This window comes from Mobula hypostoma, chromosome 6 (genome assembly GCF_963921235.1).
Source record: "Mobula hypostoma chromosome 6, sMobHyp1.1, whole genome shotgun sequence".
Classification (NCBI taxonomy): Eukaryota; Metazoa; Chordata; class Chondrichthyes; order Myliobatiformes; family Myliobatidae; genus Mobula; species Mobula hypostoma.
In genome coordinates this window covers 1,119,415-1,143,527 of record NC_086102.1, presented here as the reverse complement: position 1 = coordinate 1,143,527, position 24,113 = coordinate 1,119,415, and the positions used below count along the sequence as shown (strand labels likewise).

Genomic DNA, 24,113 nt, shown 5'->3' with positions numbered 1-24,113 from the left:
CAGGTTAGGGAACAGTTACTCCCCTCAGCAGGCAGGCTCTTGAACCTTTGTTCAAATTCACTCGCCCCATCACTGAACTGTTCCCACAACCTATGGCCTCATTTTCAAGAACTCTTCATTTCATGTTCTCGAAAGCTACTGCTTATTTATTATTATTTTTTCTTATTTATTTTTATATTTGCTGTTTTTTGTCTTTGGCATACCGGTTGTAAGCCCAGTTGGTGCAGCCTTTCAATGATTCTGTTATGGTTATTGGATTTACAGAGTATCCCACAAGAAAATGAATCTCAGGGTTGTATTTGGTAAGTATAAATGTACTTTGATAATAAATTTACTTTGAATGCTCATTCTTCTTTGTATGAAAGAGAAAAGCTATAATTTGCTCAACCTATCCCGATAAGGCGTGCTCTCTAATCCAGGCAGCATCTTAGTATATCTCCTCTGCACCCTCTCTAAAGCTTCCACATCCTTCCTATACTGTGGGGCTCAGAATTGAATACAACATTCCAAGTGTGGTCCAACTGAGTTTTATAGAGCTGCAACATTTGCAGTGAGGGACTTCAATATGCAAGGGGATTGGAGAAATCAGGTTGTTGTTGGATCGCAAGAGAGGGAATTTGTTGAATGCCTGTGAAATGGCTTTTTGGATCAGCTTGTTCTTGAGCATCGTCGGGAAAAGGCTATCTTAGATTGGGTGTTGTGTAATAACCCAGATCTTATTAGGGAGCTGAATGGAAAGGAGCCCTTAGGAGACAGTGAGCATAATATGATTGAATTCATACTGCAGTTAGAGAGGGAAGAGCACAAGTCACATGTATCAGTATCGCAATGGAATGAAGGGAATTATAGAGGCATGAGAGAGGAGCTTGCCCAGGTGGATTGGAGGAGGATACTGACGGCAGAGCAGAGATGGTAGAAGTTTCTGGCAATAGTTCACAAGGCACAGGATAGATATGTCCCAAAGAGGAAGAAGTTCTCAAATGGCAGGGGTAGACAACTGTGGCTGACAAGGGAAGTTAAGGACTGCATAAAAGCTAAGGGCAGACAAGGTAGCAAAAGTGAGTGGGAAGTTGAATGATGGGGAATTTTTTTTAAATCCAACAAAAGGCAACTAAAAATCTATAAGAAACGAAAAGATGAAATATGAGGGCAAACTAGCCAATAATATAAAGCAGGATACCAAAAGTTCTTTCAGTTGTATAAAGAGTAAAAGGGAGGTGAGAGTTGATATTGGACCACTGGAAAATGATGTTGGTGAGTAATGGGGGACAAAGAAATGGCAGATGAACTTGTGGGTACTTTGCAAGGGGAGGAGAAGATGGCAGTGCGACGCAGCGCGCGCGGCTGCTCCAAACTGATATCATATTTGTTAAATAGGTACCGTGCACAATCCTGATTTGATGGAGATGGACGTGAGTGCCATTGCTATTACAAGGGGAAAAGCACTCAGCAAACTCAAAGGTCTGAAGGGGGATAAGTCACCTGGACCAGATAGGCTACATCCCAGAGTCCTGAGAGAGGTTGCTGAAGAGATAACAGATGCATTGGTCATGATCTTTCAAGAATTTTCTTCCATGGTCCCGGAGGACTGGAAGATTACAAATGTCACTCCACTCTTTAAGAAGGGAGGAAGGCAAAAGAAGGGAAATTATAGGCCAGTTAGCCTAACCTCAGTGGTTGGGAAAGTGTTGGAGTCTATTATTAAGGATGAGGTTTCGGGTACTTGGAAACTAATGATAAAATAAGTCAAAGTCAGCATGGTTTCTTTGAAGGGAAATCTTGCCTGACAAATCTGTTAGAGTTTTTCGAGGAAGTAACAAGCAGGGTGGACAAAGGAGAGGCAGTGGATGTCATTTACTAGGATTTTCAGAAGGCATTTGGTAAGGTGCCTCACATGAGGCTGCCTAACACGATAAAATCATACAGTGTTACAAGAAAGATACTGACATGGATAGAGGAATGGCTGACAGGCAGGAAGCAGCGAGTTGAAATAAAAGGGGCCTTTTCCGTTTGGCTGCCGGTGACTAGTGGTGTTCCTCTGGGGTCAGTATTGGGACCACTGCTTTTCACATTGTTTGTCAATGAATTGGATAATGGAATTGGTGGCTTTGTGGGAAAGTTTGCAGATGATACAAAGATGGGTGGAAGGGTAGGTAGTGGTGAGGAAGCAATGTGATTGCAGCAGAACGAAGACAAAGTGGAAGAATGGGCAAAAAAGTGGCAGATGGAATACGATGTTCGGAAATGTATGATAATGCGTTCTTTAAAAAAGAACAATAGTGTGGACTATTATCTAGATGAGGAGAAGGTTCAAACATCAGAGGTGCAGAGGGACTTAGTAGTCCTCATGCAAGATTCCCAGAAGGTTAATTTACAGGTTGAGTCTGTGGCAAAGAAGGCAAATGCAATGTTGGCATTTATTTCAAGGGGAATAGAATATAAAAGCAAGGAGATAATGTTGAGTCTTTGAGATTGGACCACAGGAAAATGATGCTGGTGAGGTAGTAATGGGGGACAAAGAAATAGCAGAAGAACTTAATGGGTACTTGGCATCTGACTTCATTGTGAAAGATATTAGCAGTGTGCTAGAGGTCCATGAGTGTCGGGGAGCAGTAGTGAGTGCCTTCGCTATTACAAAGGAAAAAGTGCTGGGCAAACTCAAAGATTTAAGGTGGATAAGTCACCTGGACCAGATGGACTACATCCCAGAGTCCTGAAGAGATAACAGATGCATTGGTCATGATCTTTCAAGAATCACTTGATTCAGGTATGGACCCAGAGGACTGGAACATTGCAAATATCACTACATTGTTTAAGAAGGGAGGAAGGCAAAAGAAAGGAAATTATAGACCAGTCAGCCTAACCTCAGTGGCTGGGAAATTATTGGAGTCTATTATTAAGGATGAGGTTTCAGTGTACTTGGAGACTAATGATAAAATAAGTCAAAGTCAGCGTGATTTCTGCGAAGGGAAATCTTGCCTGATAAATCTATTAAAGTTCTTCACATAACTAGCAGGGTGGACAAAGGAGAGGCTGTGGATGTCATTTACTTGGATTTTCAGAAGGCGTTTGATAAGGTGCCAAACATGAGGCTGGTTAACTAGATAAAGTTCTGTGGCATTACAGGAAAGATACTGGCATGGAGAGAGGAATGGCTGACAGGCAGAAGGCAGCGAATGGGAATAAAAGGGACCTTTTCTGGTTGGCTGCCAGTGCACAGTGGTGATCCTCAGGGATCAGTATTGGGACTGCTATTTTTCACATTGTTTGTCAGTGATTTGGATAATGGAATTGATGGCTTTGTGGCAAAGTTTGCAGATGATACGAAGATAGGTGGAGGGGTAGGTAGTGCTGAGGAAGCAATGCGATTGCAGCAGAACTTAGACAGATTGGAAGAACGGGCAAAAAAGAGGCAGGTGGTTTACAGTGTTGGGAAATGTATGATAATGTATTTTGGTAAAAGGAACAATAGTGCGGACTATTATCTAAATGGGGAGAAGGTTCAAACGTCAGAGGTGCAGAAGGATTTAGGAGTCCCCGTGCAAGATTCCCAGAAGGTTAATTTACAGGTTGAGTCTGTGGTAAAGAAGGCAAATGCAATATTGGTATTTATTTCAAGGGGAATAGAATATAAAAGCAAGGAGATAATGTTGAGTCTTTATAAGACACTAGTCAGGCTGCACTTGGAGTATTGTCAACAGTTTTGGGCCCCATATCTCAGAAAGTATGTGTTGTCATTGGAGAGAGTTCAGAGGAGGTTCCCGAGAATGATTCTGGGAATGAAGGGGTTAACACATGAGCATTTGGCAGCTTTGGCCTGTACTCACTGGAATTTGAAAGTATACAGGGGGATCTCATTGAAACCTACAGAATGTTGAAAAGATTAGATAGGGTGGATGTGGAGATGATGTTTCCTATGGTGGGGGTATCCAGAACTGGAGGGCACAACCTCAAAATTGAGGGGCAACCTTTTAGAACAGAGGTAAGGAGGAATCTTTTTTGCCAGAGAGTAGTAAATCTGTGGAATGCTCTGCCACAGACTGCAGAGGCCAACTCTGTGGGTATACTTAAGGTGAAAGTTGATCATTTCCTGATCGGTCAGGGCATCAAAGAATATGGCGAGAAGGCACGTATATGGAGTTGAGTGGGATCTGGGATCAGTCATGATGGAATGCCTGAGCAGACTTAATGGGCTGAATGGCCCAATTCTGCTCCTACTTCTTGTGAATTTGTTCGCTTGTGACTCATGAACTCAATCCCCCTACTAATGAAGGCCATCACACTATACGCCCTCTTAACCACCCGATCAACTGCACAGCAACTTTGAGGGATCTATGGATCTCTCTGTACCTCCACACTGCTAAAAATCCTGCCACTAACCCTGTGTTTTGCCTCCTAAAGTATATCACTTCACACTTTTTTAAGGTTGAACTCCATCTGTCACTTCTCAGTCCAGTTCTGTACCCTATCAACGTCCCATTGTAACCTACAACAGACTAAACACTGCCACGAATCCGCCAAACTTACGGTATTCTGCAAACTTACTAACTCACCCTTCCACACCCTCATCGGAGTGGTTTAAAAAAACATTGGGGGGGGGTCTCAGAACAGACCTCCATCGAAACCACTTGACACCGACTTCCAGGCAGCTTCCATGGACAAGGCAATCCTGCATATCTCCCCGGGATCCCCAGGTTAATATTGGTCTGACAAACAACAGGCCACTTAGAACAGGAGTGCAGAGAAATTACTTTAGTCAGAGGGTGGCAAATCTGTGCAATTTGTTACCACGAGCGGCTGTGGAGGCTGAGTCATTGGGTGTATTTAAGGCAGAGATAGATAGGTTCTTGATTAGCCAGGCCATCAAAGGGTATGGCTAGTTGGCAGGGGAGTGGGGATGACTGGAAGAGTTGGATCAGCCCATGATTGAATGGTGGAGCAGACTCAATGGGCCGAATGGCCTACTTCTGCTCCTGTACCTTATGGTCTTATAGTCTTATGCTGGAAATTCAAGCAACACACATCAAAGTTGCTGGTGAACGCAGCAGGCCAGGCAGCATCTGTAGGAAGAGGCACAGTCAACGTTTCAGGCCGAGACCCTTCGTCAGAACTAACTGAAGGAAAGGCTAGTAAGAGATTTGAAAGTGGGAGGGGGAGATCCAAAATGATAGGAGAAGACAGGAGGGGGAGGGATGGAGCCAATAGCTGGACAGGTGAATGGCAAAGGGGATATGAGAGGATCATGGGACAGGAGGTCCAGGGAGAAAGACAAGGGCGGGGGGGGGAACCCAGAGGATGGGCAAGGGGTATAGTCAGAGGGACAGAGGGAGAAAAAGGAGAGAGAGAAAGAATGTGTGTATATAAATAAATAACGATGGGGTACGAGGGGGAGGTGCGGCATTAGCAGAAGTTAGAGAAGCCAATATTCATGCCATCAGGTTGGAGGCTACCCAGATGGAATATAATTTCACATCCCATTCTGACATGTCTATCCACAGCCTCCTCGACTGTAAAGATGAAGCCACACTCAGATTGGAGGAACAACACCTTATATTCCGTCTGGGTAGCCTCCAAGCTGATGGCATGAACATCAACTTCTCTAACTTCCGCTAATGCCCCACCTCCCCCTCGTACCCCATCTGTTATTCATTTTTATACACACATTCTTTCTCTCACTCTCCTTTTTCTCCCTCTGTCCCTCTGAATATACCTCTTGCCCATCCTCTGGGTCCCCCCCCTTGTCTTTCTCCCCGGACCTCCTGTCCCATGATCCTCTCGTATCCCTTTTGCCAATCACCTGTCCAGCTCTCGGCTCCATCCCTCCCCCTCCTGTCTTCTCCTATCATTTTGGATCTCCCCCTCCCCCTCCCACTTTCAAATCTCTTACTAACTCTTCCTTCAGTTAGTCCTGACGAAGGGTCTCGGCCTGAAACGTCGACTGTACCTCTTCCTGGAGATGCTGCCTGGCCTGCTCCATCCCTTATTTATTTATTTAATATATTTTCTATATATTTTTTATTTTTGCCCCCTTTTTTTCTCTCTTTTTTCTCCCTGTGTCCCTCTCACTATACACGTTGCCTGCTCTCCACCCACCAGGCTGCCCTCCACTCTTCTCTTTCTCCCCAGGCTTCCTGTACCATGATCCTCTCCCTTCTCCAGTTCTTAGATCCACCCCTCCTGTCTTCTCCTGTCATTTTGGATCTCCCCCTCCCCCTCCCACTTTCAAATCTCTTACTCACTCTTCCTTCAGTTAGTCCTGACGAAGAGTCCCAGCCTGAAACGTCGACTGTACCTCTTCCTAGAGATGCTGCCTGGCCTGTTGCGTTCACCAGCAACTTTGATGTGTGTTGTTAATATTGGTCTGGTCCTGTCCCTGAGCGAGGCAATGGCAAAGGTCAGGGGGTGGTCACTTCGGCCGGCTCCTCCGTACTCCACCGCTCTCAGCGTCACCCCGATCACTACCCGGAGGGTGCTTCCCGTCCGGCGGCGCCCCGTCCTTCCGCCATGCGATTGGACAAAGCCGCATTGACGTCAGGCCTGTGTTCGTCATGGCAACCCAAGCTGCTAGGACGTCAGGCATGTTACCATGGTGAGAGTGTCTGTCATTCTCCAGCTGTTTACGCGCAGTCCTCGTCCCTTTGACGTCAGAGTGACGACAATGGTGGGGGGCTCGGGCGCGCGCGGGGATTCCGGTTCAATCAGAGCTGAGCCGGGGGATGGTGTTGGCGGGGTCGGACCAGAGCCTCGGGATAGAACCGGCCCACGGCCTGGGGATGCTGCTGCCCGAGTCGGACCAGGAGCGGGGTTCGGCCCCGGACCGGGACCGGGACCCGGTCCCTGCCCCCGCCCCCCAACGCCGTGCGCTCAGGGTCGGTTTCTACGATATCGAGGGGACGCTGGGCAAAGGCAATTTCGCGGTGGTGAAGCTGGCGCGACATCGGGTGACCAGGAGCCGGGTGAGCAGCGAGGAACTGAGGGCTTTGAGGGGGACAGGTCGGTGGGAGTAGATATGCTCCGGGTGGAGGGGGACTGAGGGGACGCTGGTTGGGGGGCAGATGGCGAGGTGGCAGTGGGTTACTGCAGGTGGGGGGAGTCCTGTCTGACTCTTGCCCTCTCGCTCCAGGTGGCCATCAAGATCATCGATAAGAGGCGGCTGCAGCCGCGGGAGTTACAAAGAGTTCACCGGGAGGTGCTTATCATGAAATTCCTTAACCACCCACACATAATCAAACTCTACCAGGTACGTCCCGGGAATCTGCGGGAGGGTGGGTTGGGTGTGGAGCTTTCGAGGGGTGGTTGTGATGAATGTTATGTGGGTGCACTGTGGTCTGGAGGAATTGTTGTTTCCTTTCTTCAGTCAAATGACAATAAATTAGGACTTGAAATGTTTGCCATCCATAGACGAGTAAAGACCAAGTCATGTCTTCAATACATGGACTCCCACCTGAGTTTGAGTTCAAGAGCCGGGAGGTAATGTTACAGCTATAGTTAGACCCCACTTGGAGAACTGTGTTCAGTTCTGGTCACCTCACTACAGGGATACTATAAAGAGAGTGCAAAGGAGATTTACTACCGTGATGGAAGCAGATACCATAGGGTCTTTTAAGAGACTCCTGGATAGGTACACGGAGCTTAGAAAAATAGAGGGCTATGTGGTAGGGAAATTCTAGGCAGCTTCTAGAGTAGGTTACATGGTCAGCACAACATTGTGGGTCAAAGGGCCTGTAATGTGCTGCAGATTTCTATATTAAATGAATGTCAGTTAATTCATCATTTACCACATAAACACATGAGGTTCTGAAGATACTGGAAATTCAGAGCGATAGAATGTTGGAGGAACTTAGCAGCATCTATGGAGAGGAATAAACAAACCATGTTTCTGGCCAAGACAGTATAGATAAACACAGGCAGACAAATGACCCCTGCACAAAAAAAAACAAATTGTGCAAATAAATAACACTGAGAATGTTTGTTGTGACTTCATTGAGAGTGTATCTGTAGGTTGTGCAATCCATTCAGAATTGAGTATAGTTATCCACACTGGTTCAGGAACCTCTCTCCTGAATGGTCACATAGATACACACACACATACATATACACACACACACACACACACACACACACACACACACACACGACACACACACACACACACACACACACACTTCTTCTGCCACTTGCCAGCACTCTTACATTTTTAACTGATGTGACTGTTTAGCAGTGAAATGGGGAAGTTACACTTGGAGTGTGGAAAATGTTTAGCACAGAGCTACAGACACTCAGAGAAGGCAGACATTGGTAGATGTTTGGACTTGGAGAATCTGTGTACGAGTTCATACAAAGAGTGGTGAGTGTCTGTGTCATACCGGGGAGGTGATACGGGGTGTGGTGAGTGTCTGAGACACACCAGGGAGGTGATACGGGGTATGATGAGTGTCTGTGACACACTGGGGAGGTGATACAGGGAGAGGTGAGTCTCTGAGACACACCGGGGAGGTGATACACGGAGTGGTGAGTGTCTGTGACACACCGGGGAGGTGATACAGGGTATGGTGAGTGTCAGTGACACACTGGGGAGGTGATACAGGGAGAGGTGAGTGTCTGTGACACACTGGGGAGGTGATACGGGGTGTGGTGAGTCTCTGGGACACACCAGGGAGGTGATACAGGGTGTGGTGAGTTTGTGTGACACACCGGGGAAGTGATACGGGGTGTGGTAAGTGTCGGTGACACACCGGGGAGGTGATACGTGGTGTGGTGAGTGTCTGGGACACACTGGGGAGGTGATACGGGGTGTGGTGAGTGTCGGTGACACACTGGGGAGGTGATACGGGGTGTGGTGAGTGTCTGTGACACACTGGGGAGCTGATACAGGGAGTGGTGAGTGTGACACACTGGGGAGGTGATACAGGGTGTGGTGAGTGTCTGTGACACACTGGGGAGGTGATACGGGGAGTGGTGAGTGTCTGTGACACACCGGGGAGGTGATACGGGGTGTGGTGAGTGTCTGTGACACACTGGAGAGGTGATACAGGGAGTGGTGAGTGTCTGTGACACACCGGGGAGGTGATACAGGGTGTGGTGAGTGTCTGTGACACACTGGGGAGGTGATACGAGGTGTGGTGAGTGTCTGTGACATACTGTGGAGGTGATCCAGGGTGTGGTGAGTGTGTTGGACACACTGGGGAGGTGATACGGTGTGTGGTGAGTGTCTGTGACACACTGGGGAGGTGATACAGGGAGTGGTGAGTGTGTGGGACACACTGCGGAGGTGATACAGAGAGTGGTGAGTGTCTGTGACACACCGGGGAGGTAATACAGGGTGTGGTGAGTGTCGGTGACACACCGGGGAGGTGATACGGGCAGTGGTGAGTGTCTGTGACATACAACGGAGGTGATACAGGGAGTGGTGAGTGTCTGTGACACACCGGGGAGGTGATACGGGGTGTGGTGAGTCTCTGGGACACACCGGGGAGGTAATACAGGGTGTGGTGAGTGTCGGTGACACACCGGGGAGGTGATACGGGCAGTGGTGAGTGTCTGTGACATACAACGGAGGTGATACAGGGAAGTGGTGAGTGTCTGTGACACACTGGGGAGGTGATACGGGGTGTAGTGAGTGTCTGGGACACACTGGGGAGGTGATACAGGGAGTGGTGAGTGTCTGTGACACACTGGGGAGGTGATACGGGGTGTGGTGAGTGTCTGTGACACACTGGGGAGGTGATACAGGGAGTGGTGAGTGTGTGGGACACACTGGGGAGGTGATACGGTGAGTGGCGAGTGTCTGTGACACACTGGGGAGATGATACAGGGTGTGGTGAGTGTCTGTGTCACTGGGGAGGTGATACAGGGAGTGGTGAGTGTGTGGGACACACTGGGGAGGTGATACGGGGTGTGGTGAGTGTCTGTGACACACTGGGGAGGTGATACGGGGAGTGGTGAGTGTGTGTGACACACCGGGGAGGTGATACAGGGAGTGGTGAGTGTCTGTGACACACTGGGGAGGTGATACGGGGTGTGGTGAGTGTCTGTGACACACCGGGGAGGTGATACGGGGAGTGGTGAGTGTCTGGGACACACTGGGGAGGTGATACGGGGTGTGGTGAGTGTCTGTGACACACTGGGGAGCTGATACAGGGAGTGGTGAGTGTCTGTGACACACTGGGGAGGTGATACAGGGTGTGGTGAGTGTGTGACACACTGGGGAGGTGATACAGGGAGTGGTGAGTGTCTGTGACACACTGGGGAGGTGATACGGGGTGTGGTGAGTGTCTGTGACACACTGGGGAGGTGATACAGGGAGTGGTGAGTGTGTGGGACACACTGGGGAGGTGATACGATGAGTGGCGAGTGTCTGTGACACACTGGGGAGGTGATACGGTGAGTGGCGAGTGTCTGTGACACACTGGGGAGATGATACAGGGTGTGGTGAGTGTCTGTGTCACTGGGGAGGTGATACAGGGAGTGGTGAGTGTGTGGGACACACTGGGGAGGTGATACGGGGTGTGGTGAGTGTCTGTGACACACTGGGGAGGTGATACGGGGAGTGGTGAGTGTGTGTGACACACCGGGGAGGTGATACGGGGTGTGGTGAGTGTCGGTGACACACCGGGGAGGTGATACGGGGAGTGGTGAGTGTCTGGGACACACTGGGGAGGTGATACGGGGTGTGGTGAGTGTCTGTGACATACCGGTGAGTTGATACGGGGTGTGGTGAGTGTCTGTGTCACACTGGGGAGGTGATACAGGGAGTGGTGAGTGTCTGTGACACACTGGGGAGGTGATACGGGGTGTGGTGAGTGTCTGTGACACACTGGGGAGCTGATACAGGGAGTGGTGAGTGTCTGTGACACACTGGGGAGGTGATACAGGGTGAGGTGAGTGTCTGTGACACACTGGGGAGGTGATACAGGGAGTGGTGAGTGTCTGTGACACACTGGGGAGGTGATACGGGGTGTGGTGAGTGTCTGTGACACACTGGGGAGGTGATACAGGGAGTGGTGAGTGTGTGGGACACACTGGGGAGGTGATACGGTGAGTGGCGAGTGTCTGTGACACACTGGGGAGATGATACAGGGTGTGGTGAGTGTCTGTGTCACTGGGGAGGTGATACAGGGAGTGGTGAGTGTGTGGGACACACTGGGGAGGTGATACGGGGTGTGGTGAGTGTCTGTGACACACTGGGGAGGTGATACGGGGTGTGGTGAGTGTCTGTGACACACTGGGGAGATGATACAGGGAGTGGTGAGTGTCTGTGACACACCGGGGAGGTGATACAGGGTATGGTGAGTGTCTGTGACACACTGGGAAGGTGATACAGGGAGAGGTGAGTTTGTGTGACACACCGGGGAAGTGATACGGGGTGTGGTGAGTGTCTGTGACACACTGGGGAGGTGATCCAGGATGTGGTGAGTGTGTGGGACACACCGGGGAGGTGATACGGGGTGTGGTGAGTGTCTGTGACACACTGGGGAGGTGATACAGGGTGTGGTGAATGTCTGTGACACACCGGGGAGGTGATACAGGGTATGGTGAGTGTCTGTGACACTGGGGAGGTGATACAGGGAGTGGTGAGTGTGTGGGACACACTGGGGAGGTGATACGAGGTGTGGTGAGTGTCTGTGACATACTGTGGAGGTGATCCAGGGTGTGGTGAGTGTGTTGGACACACTGGGGAGGTGATACGGTGTGTGGTGAGTGTCTGTGACACACTGGGGAGGTGATACAGGGAGTGGTGAGTGTGTGGGACACACTGCGGAGGTGATACAGAGAGTGGTGAGTGTCTGTGACACACTGGGGAGGTGATACAGGGAGTGGTGAGTGTCTGTGACATACAACGGAGGTGATACAGGGAAGTGGTGAGTGTCTGTGACACACTGGGGAGGTGATACAGGGTATGGTGAGTGTCTGTGACACACTGGGGAGGTGATACGGGGTGTGGTGAGTCTCTGGGACACACCGGGGAGGTAATACAGGGTGTGGTGAGTGTCGGTGACACACCGGGGAGGTGATACGGGCAGTGGTGAGTGTCTGTGACATACAACGGAGGTGATACAGGGAAGTGGTGAGTGTCTGTGACACACTGGGGAGGTGATACGGGGTGTAGTGAGTGTCTGGGACACACTGGGGAGGTGATACAGGGAGTGGTGAGTGTGTGTGACACACCGGGGAGGTGATACGGGGTGTGGTGAGTGTCGGTGACACACCGGGGAGGTGATACGGGGAGTGGTGAGTGTCTGGGACACACTGGGGAGGTGATACGGGGTGTGGTGAGTGTCTGTGACATACCGGTGAGTTGATACGGGGTGTGGTGAGTGTCTGTGTCACACTGGGGAGGTGATACAGGGAGTGGTGAGTGTCTGTGACACACTGGGGAGGTGATACGGGGTGTGGTGAGTGTCTGTGACACACTGGGGAGCTGATACAGGGAGTGGTGAGTGTCTGTGACACACTGGGGAGGTGATACAGGGTGTGGTGAGTGTCTGTGACACACTGGGGAGGTGATACAGGGAGTGGTGAGTGTCTGTGACACACTGGGGAGGTGATACGGGGTGTGGTGAGTGTCTGTGACACACTGGGGAGGTGATACAGGGAGTGGTGAGTGTGTGGGACACACTGGGGAGGTGATACGGTGAGTGGCGAGTGTCTGTGACACACTGGGGAGGTGATACGGTGAGTGGCGAGTGTCTGTGACACACTGGGGAGATGATACAGGGTGTGGTGAGTGTCTGTGTCACTGGGGAGGTGATACAGGGAGTGGTGAGTGTGTGGGACACACTGGGGAGGTGATACGGGGTGTGGTGAGTGTCTGTGACACACTGGGGAGGTGATACGGGGAGTGGTGAGTGTGTGTGACACACCGGGGAGGTGATACGGGGTGTGGTGAGTGTCGGTGACACACCGGGGAGGTGATACGGGGAGTGGTGAGTGTCTGGGACACACTGGGGAGGTGATACGGGGTGTGGTGAGTGTCTGTGACATACCGGTGAGTTGATACGGGGTGTGGTGAGTGTCTGTGTCACACTGGGGAGGTGATACAGGGAGTGGTGAGTGTCTGTGACACACTGGGGAGGTGATACGGGGTGTGGTGAGTGTCTGTGACACACTGGGGAGCTGATACAGGGAGTGGTGAGTGTCTGTGACACACTGGGGAGGTGATACAGGGTGTGGTGAGTGTCTGTGACACACTGGGGAGGTGATACAGGGAGTGGTGAGTGTCTGTGACACACTGGGGAGGTGATACGGGGTGTGGTGAGTGTCTGTGACACACTGGGGAGGTGATACAGGGAGTGGTGAGTGTGTGGGACACACTGGGGAGGTGATACGGTGAGTGGCGAGTGTCTGTGACACACTGGGGAGATGATACAGGGTGTGGTGAGTGTCTGTGTCACTGGGGAGGTGATACAGGGAGTGGTGAGTGTGTGGGACACACTGGGGAGGTGATACGGGGTGTGGTGAGTGTCTGTGACACACTGGGGAGGTGATACGGGGAGTGGTGAGTGTGTGTGACACACCGGGGAGGTGATACGGGGTGTGGTGAGTGTCTGTGACACACTGGGGAGGTGATACAGGGTGTGGTGAATGTCTGTGACACACCGGGGAGGTGATACAGGGTATGGTGAGTGTCTGTGACACTGGGGAGGTGATACAGGGAGTGGTGAGTGTGTGGGACACACTGGGGAGGTGATACGAGGTGTGGTGAGTGTCTGTGATATACTGTGGAGGTGATCCAGGGTGTGGTGAGTGTGTTGGACACACTGGGGAGGTGATACGGTGTGTGGTGAGTGTCTGTGACACACTGGGGAGGTGATACAGGGAGTGGTGAGTGTGTGGGACACACTGCGGAGGTGATACAGAGAGTGGTGAGTGTCTGTGACACACTGGGGAGGTGATACAGGGAGTGGTGAGTGTCTGTGACACACCGGGGAGGTGATACAGGGTATGGTGAGTGTCTGTGACACACTGGGGAGGTGATACGGGGTGTGGTGAGTCTCTGGGACACACCGGGGAGGTAATACAGGGTGTGGTGAGTGTCGGTGACACACCGGGGAGGTGATACGGGCAGTGGTGAGTGTCTGTGACATACAACGGAGGTGATACAGGGAAGTGGTGAGTGTCTGTGACACACTGGGGAGGTGATACGGGGAGTGGCGAGTGTCTGTGACACACCGGGGAGGTGATACAGGGTGTGGTGCGTGTCTGTGACACACTGGGGAGGTGATACGGGGTGTGGTGAGTGTGACACACTGGGGAGGTGATACGGGGTGCGGTGAGTGTCTGTGACACACCGGGGAGGTGATACGGGGTGTGGTGAGTGTCTGTGACACACCTGGGAGGTGATACGGGGTGTGGCGAGTGTCTGTGACACACCTGGGAGGTGATACGGGGTGTGGCGAGTGTCTGCGACACACCGGGTAGGTGATACGGGGTGTGGCGAGTGTCTGCGACACACCGGGTAGGTGATACGGGGTGTGGTGAGTGTCTGCGACACACCGGGGAGGTGATACGCGGTGTGGTGAGTGTCTGTGACACACTGGGGAGGTGATACGGGGTGTGGTGAGTGTCTGTGACACACCTGGGAGGTGATATAGGGAGTGCTGAGTGTGTGGGACACACTGGGGAGGTGATACAGGGTGTGGTGAGTGTCTGTGACACACTGGGGAGAGGTGATACAGGGTGTGGTGAGTGTCTGTGGCAGATTGGGGAGGTGATACAGGGAGTAGTGAGCACCCTTCTGGCTGTTCCTTTCAAGAATAAGTATACGGCTTTGGATGCTGTCCTAGGGGATTGCCATGAAGACAACGTTCCTGGCACGAAGTATAGGTCCATGGTGCAGAAGGGAAAGAGGGACAAGAGGGAAGTGGTGGTGATAGGGGACTCGGTATTGAGGGGAACAGACAGGAGATTCTGTGGACGTGTATGGGGCACCCGGATGGTATGTTACCTCCCAGGTACTATGGTCATAGAGATCTTGTATTGCATCCACAGCATTTTGGAGAGGGAGGAGAGCAGCCATATGTCTTGGTACATATCGGTACCAATGACATACGAAGGAAAAGCGATGAGGTCCTGAAAAGAGAATTTAGAGAGCTAGGTAGGAAGCTGAGAAGCAGGACCTCCCGGGTAGTAATTTCGGATTGCTGCCTCTACCACGTGCCAGTGAGGGTAGAAACAGATTAATGTGTGGCTGAGAAGCTGGTGCCGGGGGCAGGGCTTCAGATTCTCGGATCATTAGGATCTCCTCCGGGGGAGGTATGACATGTCCAAAAGTGACGGGCTGCACCTGAACCCGAGGGGGACCCATATTCTCCCGGGCAGGTTTGTTGGAGCTGTTGGGGAGGACTTAAATTAATTTGGCAGGGGGTTGGGAACCTGAGTGAAGAGACTCAGAAAAGGATCGATGATAATAATCAAAGATAGCATGCAGTTAGACTGTCAGGAAGGGCAAGCAGATAATTGCAGCCAGCAGAGTGAGTATCAGTGCATTAGGGATGCAGAAACAAAAAGGGTAGGAAATACAGTACTCCGTGTGTTATGTCTCGATGCATGGAGTATAGTGAGTAAGGTGGATGATCTTGTTGGACTATTACAGATTGCCGGGTATGATGTTGTGGCCATCACTGAATCGTGGCTGAAGGACGGTTGTAGTTGGGAGCTGAACGTCCAAGGTTACACGTTGTATCAGAGGCAGGCAGAGGGGAGGTGTGGCTCTGCTGGTAAAGCATGCCATCAAACCAGTGGCTTGTTGAATCCTTGCGGGTTGAGTTAAGAAACTGTAAGGGTAGAAGGACCCTGATGGTGTATAGGGTTCCATTCAGTCGCTGGGATGTGGACCACAGATTACAATGGGACATAGAAAAGGTAAGTCAGAAAGGCAATGTTATGATAGTCATGGGAGATTAAAATTCAACTGGGAAAATCAGGTTGGAAATGGATCTCAAGAGAGTGAGCTTGTTGAATGCCTACGAGATAGCTTTTTAGAGCAGTTTGTCATTGAGCCTCTCAGGGGAACAGTTATACTGGATTGGCTGTTATGTAATGAACTGGAGGTGATTGGGAAGCTGAAGGTAAAAGAACCCTTGGGAACCCGTGATCACAATTTGATTGTGTGCAACTTGAAATTTGATAGGGAGAAAATAAAGTCTGATGTAGCAACGTTTCAGTGGAGTAAGGGAAATTACAGTGGAATTAGAGAGGAGTTGGCCAAAGAAAGTTGGAAGGAGATGATGGCAGGGATGACAGCAGAGCAGCAATGGCGTGAGTTTCTTGGAAAAAACGAGAAAGGTGCAGCATAAATGTATTCCAAAAACAAGGAAACACTCAAATGGCAAAATAGTACAACCGTGGCTGACACGGGAAGTCAAAGCTCATGTAGAGAGCATACAACAACGCAAAGATAGTGGCAGAACAGGATTGGGAAGCTTTTAAAAACCTACAGACAGCAACTTAAAAATTCATTAGGAGGGAATAGATGAAATATGAAAGCAAGCTAGCAAACAATATCAAAGTTTTAAAAGCTTATTCAAGTACTTAATAAAAAATATATAAGAGAGATGAAAGTGGATATAGGACTACTAGAAAATTAGGCAGGAGAAATAATAACAGGGGACAAGGAGATGGCAGATGAACTAAATAAGTATTTTGCATCAGTCTTCACTGTAGACGACACTAGCAGTGTGCCTGATGTTGTAGTGTGTGAAGGAAGAGAAGTGGGTGCAGTTACTGTTACAAGAGAAGGTGCTCAAAAAGCTGAAAGACCTCAGGGTACATAAGTCACCCAGACCAGATGAACTGCACCCGAGGGTTCTGAAAGAGGTAGCATTAGAGATTGTGGAGGCATTTGTAATGATCTTTCAAAAACCATTGGACTCTGGCATGGTGCCGGAGGACTGGAAAGTTGCAAATGTTACTCTACTCTTTAAGAAAGGAGGAAGGCACCAAAAAGAAAATGGTAGACCAGTTAGCCCAACCTCAGTGATTGAGAAGATATTGGATTCAGTTGTTAAGAATGAGGTTATGGAGTATTTGGTGACACAGAACAAGATAGGACAAAGTCCGCATGGTTTTTTCTTGCCCGACAAACTTGTTGGAATTCTTTGAGGAGTTTACAAGTAGGGTAGATAAAGGGGATGCAGTGGATGTTGTATATTTGGACTTTCAGAAGGCCTTTGACAAGGTGCCACACATGAGGCTGCTTACCAAGTTATGAGCCCATGATATTACAGGAAAGTTACTAACATGGTTAGTATATTGGCTGATTGACAGGAGGCAGCAAGTGGGAATAAAAGGATCCTTGTCCGGTTGGCTGCCAGTGACTAGTGGTGTTCTGCAGGGGTCAGTGTTGGGACCACTTCTTTTTATGCTGTATATAAATGATTCAGATGATGGAATCATCTTTGTTGCCAAGTTTGCAGATGATACGAAGATTGGTGCAGGGGCAGGTAGTGTTGAGGAAACAGGTAGGATACAGAAGGACTTGGACAGATTAGGAGAATGGGCAAGAAAGTGGCAAATGAAATACAATGTTGGAAAATGCATGTCATGCACTTTGGTAGTAGGGACTTGGGGCTCCTTGTACAGACAACTTGCAGGTGGTGTCAGTGGTGTTGAATACAAATGCCATGTTGGCATTCATTTCAAGAGGTCTAGAATACAAGAGCAGGGATGTGATGCTGAGGCTTTATAAGGCACTGGTGAGGTCTCACCTTGAGTATTGTGAACAATTTTGGGCCCCTCATCTTAGAAGCATGTGTTGGTATTGGAGAGGGTCCAGGGGAGGTTCACAAGGATGATTCCAGGAATGAAAGGGTTATCATACGAGGAATATTTGATATCTTTGGGTCTGTACTCGCTGGAATTCAGAAGGCTGAGGGGGGATCTCATTGAAACCTTTCCAATGTTGAAAGGACTGGACAGAGTAGATGTGGAAAGGATGGTGGGAGAGTCTAGGACAAGAGGGCACAGCCTCAAGATAGAGGGGCATCCTTTCAAAACAGAGATGTGGAGAAATTTCTTTCGCCAAAGGGTGGTGAATTGTGGAATTAGTTGCCACATGCAGCTGTGGAGGCCAGGTCGTTGGGTGTATTTAAGGCAGAGATTGACAGGTTATTGATTGGACATGGCATCAAAGGTTATGGGGAGAAGGCCAAGAGCTGGGGTTGAGGAGAAAAAAAAGATCAGCCATGATTGAATGGCAGAGCAGACTCGATGGGCCAGTGAGGGTCCGTGTGTGCGCGAGCGCTGAGGGTATGTGTGTACGTGTGCGTGAACACTGAGGGTCAGTACGTGTGTGTGCGTGTGCACGAACATTGTACTGGTGTACTGGGCAGTGTATAAATGGCAGCCGGGACTGTGTCTGTGTTACAGGTGATGGAGACTCGGGACATGCTGTACATAGTTACCGAGTTTGCCCAGAATGGCGAGATGTTTGGTGAGTGTCTCTGCTCTTGCTCACTGGTGGGCGGGGGGAGTGGCTGCTGGGTAGTGAGGGTGAGAGTGGCAGTGAGGTATTGGTAGTTCTGCCCTTGTTGGGGGAGAGCATTCACAGAGGGGCAGGAAACTGCTCAGTGGGGAGATGGCACGGTCTGAGGGTGGGGGGTATTTCCAACTGTCTGTCACTAGTAGTAATGGATCCATAAGACCATGAAATATAGGAGGCCATTTGGCCTATCGAATCTGCTCTGCCATTTCATCATGGCTGATCCTTTTTCCCTCTCAGCCCGAACGGAATATAGAACAGTACAGCACAGAAGGCCATTTGGCTCACAATATTGTTCCAAACAAGCGAAAAAGTAAATCAAAAACACCCAACCACTCATACCACTACTTACATGTGTCTATATTCTTCCACCTTCCTTGCATCTGTGTGCCTATCCAAATGTATCTTAACAGCTTCCAAACTATTTGCCTCTACCGCCATATCAGGTTGCGCATTCCAGGTACCCACCACTCTGAGTAAAAAAAACTTACCCCTCACATCCCTCTTGAACCTACCCCTCTCACTTTTACTGGCTGCCCTCTGTTATTAGACATTTAAATGCTCTCTGTGCACTCTGTCTATGCCTTTCTGCCATTTCTTGGCCTGCCTGTCCTCCTGTAGCTTCTCTATTTACTCAACACTACCTGCCCCTCCACCTTTCTTCATATCATAGGCAAACTTGGCCACAAAGCCGTCAATTCCAGCATCCAAGTCATTGCCATACAACATAAAAAGAAGCGGTCCCAACACAGACCCCTGTGGAACTCCACTCATCATCAGCTGCCAGCCAGAAAAGACTCCCTTTATAAACAAAATAAAATCTGCAGGTGCTGGAAATCCGAGCAACACACACAAAATGCTGGAGGAACTCAGCTGGCCAGGCAGCACCTATGGAACAGAGTACTGTCAACGTTTCAGGCCAGGACCCTTCTGCAGGACTGCAGAAAAAAAGATGAGGAGGCTTCCTTTATTCCCACTCTTTGCCTCCAGCTTTATCGATGATAGTACCTTTCCTGTAATACCATGGGCTCTAAACTTGTTAAGCAGCCAATTGTGGGGCATCTAATCAAAGGACCTCTGAAATCTAAGTACACAACATCAGCTAATTCTTCTTTGTCTATCCTGCTTGTTATTTCTTCGAAGAATTCTAACAGATTTTCCTTTAAGGAAACCATGCTGACTTTGGCCTATTTTATCATGTGGCTCCAAGTACTCTGAGACCGCATCCTTAATTTACTCCAGCATCTTCCCAAACACTGAGGTCAGACTAACTGGCCTACTGTATAATTTCTCTTCTTCTGCTTCTCTCCCTTCTTGAAGAGTGGAGTGACATTTGCAATTTTCCCATCTTCCAGGACCATTCCAGAATCTAGTGATTCATGAAAGATCACTATTAATGCCTCCACAATCTCTTTTGCCACCTCTTTCACAATCCTGGGGTGTGCACTATCAGATCCAAATGGCTTATCTACCTTCAGACCTTTCAGTTTCCCACAAACCTTCTTCCTAGTGATGGCAACTTCACACACTTCTGTACCCTGACACTCTCGAACTTCTGGTATTCTGTTAGTGCCTTCCACAGTGAAGAATGATACAAAATACTTATTCAGTTCATCTGCCATTTCCTGGTCGCCCATTGCTAGCTCTCCAGCGTTGTTTTCCAGTAGTCCGATATTCACTCTCACCTCTTTTAGTATCTGAAGAAACTGCTGGTATCCTCTTTAATATTATTGGCTTGCTTATCTTTGTATTCCTTCCTTTCCTTAATGACTTTATTAGTTGCCTTCTGTTGGTTTTTAAATGTTTCCCAGTCTTCTAATTTCCCACTGTCCACACCGTCATACATGCCAATCTGTAACTGTGCCGCAGTTCATTAACCTTATTGCATATACTGTGTGCATTATATACATACAATACCTTCAGTCCTGTATTCACCCTTTTTTGATTTTGTCCACCTTTTACTTTGCGACTCATCCTGTTGACGGCAATTGTACTCGAGCATCAGCCTCTCCTTGCCAGGCGTCTTACTACTCAGTGTCACTGTTTGCAAACCAACTACCCCATCCTCAGCACTATCACTCTGATTCCCACCCCCTGCCAAATTCGTTTAAACCCCCCCCCCCGAACAACTCTGGCAAATTTGCCCACAATGATATTTGTCCACCTTGGGTTCAGGTGTAACCTATCCCTTTTGTACATGTCATACCTTCCCCAGAAGAGATCCCTCTCCCTTGCACCAGTTCCTCAGCTACAAATTCACCTGCCAAATCGCCCTATTCTTACCCTCACTGGCACGTAGGCTGGCAGCAACCCAGAGATTACTACGTACCCTGTTTCTCAGCTTTCCACTAACTCCCTAAAGTCTCTCCTCACCTTTTCTACACCCACATCCTGGTCAGTGAGGGGGGAGTATTTACCCTGGGCCCTCACCATCACATTTGTCCACAGAACACCATTCGGAACGGGGAGGGTGGGTTCAGTCAGTGAGGGGGGAGTATTTTCCCTGGGCCCTCACCATCACGTTTGCACGCAGAACACCTGTCGGAACGGGGAGGGTGGGGTCAGTCAGTGAGGGGGGAGTATTTTCCCTGGGCCCTCACCATCATGTTTGCCCACAGAACACCATTCGGAACGGGGAGGGTGGGTTCAGTCAGTGAGGGGGGAGTATTTTCCCTGGGCCCTCACCATCACGTTTGCACGCAGAACACCTGTCGGAACGGGGAGGGTGGGGTCAGTCAGTGAGGGGGGAGTATTTTCCCTGGGCCCTCACCATCACGTTTTCACGCAGAACACCTGTCGGAACGGGGAGGGTGGGGTCAGTCAGTGAGGGGGGAGTATTTTCCCTGGGCCCTCACCATCATGTTTGCCCACAGAACACCATTCGGAACGGGGAGGGTGGGTTCAGTCAGTGAGGGGGGAGTATTTTCCCTGGGCCCTCACCATCACGTTTGCACGCAGAACACCTGTCGGAACGGGGAGGGTGGGGTCAGTCAGTGAGGGGGGAGTATTTTCCCTGGGCCCTCACCATCACGTTTGCACGCAGAACACCTGTCGGAACGGGGAGGGTGGGGTCAGTCAGTGAGGGGGGAGTATTTTCCCTGGGCCCTCACCATCACGTTTTCACGCAGAACACCTGTCGGAACGGGGAGGGTGGGGTCAGTCAGTGAGGGGGGAGTATTTTCCCTGGGCCCTCACCATCACGTTTGCCCACAGAACACCATTCGGAACGGGGAGGGTGGGTTCAGTCAGTGAGGGGGGAGTATTTTCCCTGGGCCCTCACCATCACGTTTGCACGCAGAACACCTGCCGGAACGGGGAGGGTGGGGTCTGTCAGTGAGGGGGGAGTATTTTCCCTGGGCCCTCACCATCACGTTTGCCCACAGAACACCATTCGGAACGGGAAGGGTGGGGTCAGTCAGTGAGGGGGGAGTATTTTCCCTGGGCCCTCACCATCATGTTTGCACGCAGAACACCTGTCGGAACGGGGACCGCTGAGTGAGTGCGAAGCTCGAGACAAATTTGGTCAGCTGTTGTCGGCGGTGGAATACTGTCACCGTCACCACATCGTTCACCGTGACCTGAAGACTGAGAACATGCTGCTTGATGCTGACATGAACATTAAACTTGCAGGTACGTTCCACCTGTCTGCACATAGCCTCATCTGTCTGTCTCCCTTCCGCACCCAGCTCTGTTGGTCTGTGCCTGTCGTGGTGACTACCATTTGCTGTGGCCCACCTGGTGTGTAACCCCGGGGGACTGGCAGATGCTGCCTGACCCACTGAGTCAGATTCAGATTAATTTATTTGCCAAGTACATCGAAACATCCAGTGCAATGTGCCATTTGTGTCACTGACCAACACAGCCTAAGGGTGAGCTGGGGGCAGCCTGCAGGTGTCAGCACACATTCTGGCAACAACATCACGCGCCCACAATGTTAGAAACATAGAAAACCTACAGCACAATACAGGCCCTTCAAGCCCACAATGCTGTGCCAAACATGTACTTTCTTCAGAAAATACCCAGGGTTACCCATAGCCCTCTATTTTACTAAGCTCCATGTACCTGTCCACAAGTCTTGTAAAAGACACTATTGTTTCCACCTCCACCACTGTCGCCAGCAGCCCATTCCACACACTCACCACTCTCTGCGTAAAATAAAAAAACTTACCCCTGACATCTCCTCTGTACCTACTTCCAAGCACCTTAAAACTATGCCCTCTTATGAGAGCCATTTCAGCCCTGGAAAAAGCCTCTGACTATCCACACGATCAATGCCTCTCATCACCTTATACACCTCTATCAGGTCACCTCTCATCCTCCGTCACTCCAAGGAGAAAAGGCCGATTTCACTCAACCTGTTCTCATATGGCATGCTCTTGAATCCAGGCAACATCATTGTAAATCTCCTCTGCACCCTTTCTATAGTTTCCACATCTTCCTGTAGTGAGATGACCAGAACTGAGCACAGTACTCCGAGTGGGGTCTGACCACGGTCCTATATAGCTGCAACATTACCTCTCAGCTCCTAAACTCAATCCCACGGTTGATGAAGGCCAACGCACCGTATGCTTTCTTAACCACAGAGTCAACCTGCGCAGCAGCTTTGAGTGTCCTATGGACTTGGACCCAAGATCCCTCTGATCCTCCACACTGCCGAGAGTCTTACCATTAATACTGTATTCTGTCATCATATTTGACCTACCAAAATGAACCACCTCACACTTGTTACTGTGGTTAAAATGTCGCCTTTCTGTTGACAGACTTTGGTTTCGGGAACTTCTACAGGCATGGTGAAATGTTGTCCACCTGGTGTGGATCACCTCCCTACGCTGCGCCCGAAGTCTTCGAAGGCAAGGACTACGAGGGCCCCCACCTTGACGTCTGGGTAGGTGGACTGACAGCAGCCTGTTTATACCCAGTGCTGGCAGTGCACGGTCTAAAGAAACTTCTGTCCTCACAGAGTCTAGGTGTTGTACTGTACGTCCTCGTCTGTGGGAGCTTCCCCTTCGACGGGCCGACACTGCCAGTCCTGAGGCAACGGGTGATCGAGGGCCACTTCCGTGTCCCCTTCTTCCTTTCCGAAGGTACGTCTGCGCCCTCGTCCCTCCCTTGTGGTAATGTGACCTTCAATTCCTCACCCTGGCTTCTCACCTCTCCTCTTCTGCCGGTGTCCTCCCTCTTTCCCTTTCTCCCATGTCCTCTCTCATCTCCGAGCAGACTCCTCCTTCTCCAGCCCTTACCTTTTCCACCCGTCACCTCCCAGCTTCTCACTCCATCATCCCTCCTCACCCACCCGGCTTCACCCGTCACCTCCCAGCTTCTCACTCCATCATCCCTCCCCACCCACCCGACCTCACCCGTCACCTCCCAGCTTCTCCATCGTCCCCGCCCACCCGGCTTCACCCATCACCTCCCAGCTTCTCCATCATCCCCACCCACCCGGCTTCACCCATCACCTCCCAGCTTCTCCCTCCATCATCCCTCCCCACCCACCCGGCCTCACCCGTCACCTCCCAGCTTCTCCATCGTCCCCACCCACCCGGCCTCACCCATCACCTCCCAGCTTCTCCATCGTCCCCACCCACCCGGCCTCACCCATCACCTCCCAGCTTCTCCATCGTCCTCACCCACC

At 50.3% G+C, this 24,113-nt stretch overlaps 1 protein-coding gene across 2 annotated transcripts in view; it reads left to right on the top strand.

Moving 5' to 3' along the window:
- Positions 1 to 6,662: 6,662 nt before the first annotated feature.
- LOC134347784 (serine/threonine-protein kinase SIK2-like) overlaps positions 6,663 to 24,113 on the top strand; it is a 31,391-nt gene continuing 13,940 nt past the window's right edge. The window contains exons 1-6 of one of the 2 annotated variants that reach the window (XM_063050203.1): positions 6,663 to 6,956; positions 7,124 to 7,240; positions 18,370 to 18,433; positions 21,950 to 22,111; positions 23,242 to 23,366; positions 23,442 to 23,565. In XM_063050203.1, coding sequence (XP_062906273.1) covers positions 6,717 to 6,956; positions 7,124 to 7,240; positions 18,370 to 18,433; positions 21,950 to 22,111; positions 23,242 to 23,366; positions 23,442 to 23,565 — 832 coding nt within the window. In that variant the 5' untranslated portion in view covers positions 6,663 to 6,716. Of the gene's footprint in view, positions 6,957 to 7,123; positions 7,241 to 18,369; positions 18,434 to 21,949; positions 22,112 to 23,241; positions 23,566 to 24,113 lie in introns of both variants that reach the window. The other variant, XM_063050202.1, reaches the window with a different exon arrangement.